The sequence below is a fragment of the Galeopterus variegatus genome, unplaced genomic scaffold, assembly GCF_000696425.1.
Source record: "Galeopterus variegatus unplaced genomic scaffold, G_variegatus-3.0.2 Scaffold3815, whole genome shotgun sequence".
Taxonomy (NCBI): domain Eukaryota; kingdom Metazoa; phylum Chordata; class Mammalia; order Dermoptera; family Cynocephalidae; genus Galeopterus; species Galeopterus variegatus.
In genome coordinates this window covers 13,869-17,362 of record NW_007729926.1, presented here as the reverse complement: position 1 = coordinate 17,362, position 3,494 = coordinate 13,869, and the positions used below count along the sequence as shown (strand labels likewise).

Sequence of the window (3,494 nt, the reverse complement as noted above, 5' to 3'; positions counted from 1 at the left end):
AAAAAAAAAGAAAGAAAGAACAGCTGAAGACCTAGGTTTCATTTGTGAGACTGTAGGAATATAAACAGATTGTTTAGAATTTCACAAAGGATAAGATTGCATGCAGTGAAGGCAGAGCATTTGTGTTAAAGTATAATATAACATTGATACATTTAATTTGGTGTTACCAAAGAGCCTGTGACAAGCAAAAAGGAAAACAATGTATAGAGCTGCCTGAATTTCCATGAAGTTTGGCTATGGCTACTAAAGTGTCTTGGTTTTAACACTTTTTGTTGTTGTTGCTCTTCAGACTACCTATCTAGAGCAGTGGTTTACACTGAGTATCCATATATATGTTTTGTTTTGTTTTTGGCAGCTAGCTCCTGGACCTTGGTGTTATCAGCACTATGCTCTAACCAGCTGAGCTAACTGGCCAGCCTATGTTTTGAGTTAGTAAATGAAATTGTTAGCAATCTACTCATTCAGTGTCGTGTTTCTTCAAAATATTTTAAATTTATCTTCCTTTCACTTGTTTTCTTTAAGTCACAGTAAACCTGTAATTTAAAGGGCACCAGAATTTTTCTTTTTTTTTTTAATAAGATGACCGGTAAGAGGATCTTAACCCTTGACTTGGTGTTGTCAGTACCATGCTCTCCCAAGTGAGCTAACTGACCATCCCTATATAGGGATCTGAATCCGTGGCCTTGGTGTTATTAGTACCGCACTCTCCCAAGTGAGCCACAGGCTGGCCCCAGGGCACCAGAGATTTTTAGGTTTTTGTCTCTAAAATGATAAGGACTCATTTAATTGACCCCAGTCTTTGCAGAGTAACCGAGCAAGGATTCCTTGGATATTTTGTCTAGACTGTATTACTGTATTTGTTAACTGGGCAAATGAGTTTATCAGCAGTCAATTCTATAATGTCTTATTATTTCAAATTTTATCTTTTTTTTTAAATGGCTTAAAACATCAGTGATTTTTTAATTTTATTTTAAAATGTTTTTATTTATAATTAGCATATTCGTTCTTACAAATTGTGATATTTCTTTATGCCCTTTGCCCGACCTGTCATTTCCCAAACTCTAATTTTATCTTTAGAGGAATTTCCCATAATGCCTAGCTTAGTGCTAAATACCTTGTAGGTGCTCAGGAAATACTTATTGATTAAATGAAGGAAATTGGAAACTGGTGACATTTGGTCTTTTTGTTGCTTTATGCAATAGGTTCCTTAGAGGTGGGCATAAAAGAGCTATTTTTATTATAAAAGTAATGTAAACTCAGATAATTACATCTTTTCTAAGGAGAAATAGCCTGATGTATTAATGAGGGATTTTTCTTCTTAACCTGTTTTCAGATTTCATATATGTATTGAAATATTTTATGGCAAATATAACTTAAATGAATTCTTAAAGTTGTGTTCTTCAGATTTAACTATTTCATTATATTGTGATAGAGTGTTATCTCAGAAATATATACACTCATATCTGTAGTAGTCATCATTCTTCATGATGAAAGATTAAGGAAGTATATACTTCCAGAGAAGCCTGGGTATAGGTATTCTCGTAGTGCTTTATGTCCAGTAGGTACTCAGTAACTGCTGAATGAATAGTTCAGCACATGCAAACCTGCCTACCACAGGGTGGCATTTTCTCTAAAGACCGGAACTTTAACAAAGAAAATACTGTGTAGGAGAACCCTTTAGACCAAGAATCAAAACACATGGGTTTAAATTCTAACTCTGCTATTAATTTAGCTTTGTAATTTTAGATAAGCCATCATACCTTTCCAAGTTTTAGTTTCCACAAATGTAGAATGAAGAAGTTGAGCAAGAATAAGCAGATGATCTCTATGGTTTTTCCCCTTTCTAAACTGCTGTATACATGTTTAACAACTGCTCCTTACCTTTGCACATTCATTAACAATCCTCTCCCTTCCCTGTTTAAAGTGTACCAGGTGATCCCCTTTTCACACTGTTCACTGATGAGTTCTGTTTAGTATGTCTGTGCTGGTCTGCTTCCACCAGTTGTCATTACTTTCCAAGAGTTAATTTTGTTTATCCCAAACCTATTTATGCTTATTTAACTTGTTACTATATTTATGTAATTTAATTAAATGTTATATTAACAATGAAATCTGAGTGTAAAAATGGTTGAGAACTAAATACGTTTTAGAAAACTGAGTAAAGATGAGTTTCTAAAAAAACAAAAATAGTGTTGCATTAAATACATGTGAGACCACAGAAAAAGATGGAGGGATGCTGAAAATCTAGGAGAATTCTGGGCTCAGATTGCTTTGGAAGTCTCTAAGTTCTTTCACCACTTTATTGAAACTGAAAATTGTATACAGTGCAATCATGACTAAATCCAGCCAACAGACCCATATTCAAAGAAAAGGCCCTGTCACAAGAAATAGCTCATGAATGGCATTTTTCTTCTTCATGTTAAAAAAAAAAAAAAAGATTATCCATTATGATTCTCTACTTGAAAAAAACCAGCATCTTTGATTAGTAGACTAAGGTCCCATCACCAGGTAAAGAGGGTTTTTACTGTTCAGTGATCTTCATTATATTGCAGGCCTTTTAAAAAATAACATAGCGATAATCACCTTATTGCATGTCATAATGATACTTTTAATTTGTGAGTTCTCTTTGCTTGAGCTCTATATAAAACACTTCTTCTGTATATCTTATATTAAAACTCAGTTCTTACTATGTTTTCTTCACAGAACATCCAGAAGATTCTTGGCCTTGCCCCTTCACGAGCTGCCACCAAGCAGGCAGGTGGATTTCTGGGCCCTCCACCTCCTTCTGGGAAGTTCTCTTGAACTCAGGCAGAACCCTTAATTCTTGTCATTCTTTTTAGACACTCAGATCAGACTGGCAACTATTCTGCAGCAAGAGCCATAGGCAGCCTTATGACTTGGGCCACCTTCTGGTTTTGAGTTATTTCTAGGTCATTTGTATATGACTAGAGTGAGAATGGCACCCAACAAATATGATAGCGCTTCAGTCGTAGATGATTTTTTTAAAAAATAAATGGATTGATAAAGTTCAGGTGATGTTTATGTGATGAGAATAAATAGCATGTTTCTTGTTTCATTTACATACATATTTTCTGTGGGACCGACTCTCAAGGCTGTATGTGTGCCATGTACCATGGAAGTTGGCCCTCCATGAGCATTTAGAGATCTAGAAGAAAAATTTTGTTTGTGTAACTCTTAATTGGAACTGTTTGTTGTGTTGAGTTTTTTCCCAAGCCAAATATATGACTTGAGATCAATAAAGAGGCCAAATTTTTAACTATTTTATCTACAAAGAGATCTGTTTCATTTCATTTTGCCATATTTCCATACTTGATGTTAGACAAGAGGCTGAGAAGCGATTGACATACTTCTAGATACATGTTTTTAGTAATCTCAATATAGAGGTAAGCATTGGCCAGGAAGTGTTAAAATAAAAGTTTTTATACTTTATACTTTTTACCATATTTGCCTCATATGCTCAAAATATAGAGTTG

At 34.6% G+C, this 3,494-nt stretch overlaps 1 protein-coding gene across 1 annotated transcript in view; it reads left to right on the top strand.

Annotated features, from left to right (window-relative positions):
• Positions 1–3,289, top strand: part of TMCO1 (transmembrane and coiled-coil domains 1) — a 37,868-nt gene extending 34,579 nt beyond the window's left edge. Inside the window, exon 7 of the mRNA XM_008586059.1 lies at positions 2,704–3,289. Within this exon, the coding sequence (XP_008584281.1) occupies positions 2,704–2,802 (99 nt within the window). The 3' untranslated portion in view covers positions 2,803–3,289. The remainder of the gene's footprint in view (positions 1–2,703) is intronic.
• Positions 3,290–3,494: the final 205 nt, after the last annotated feature.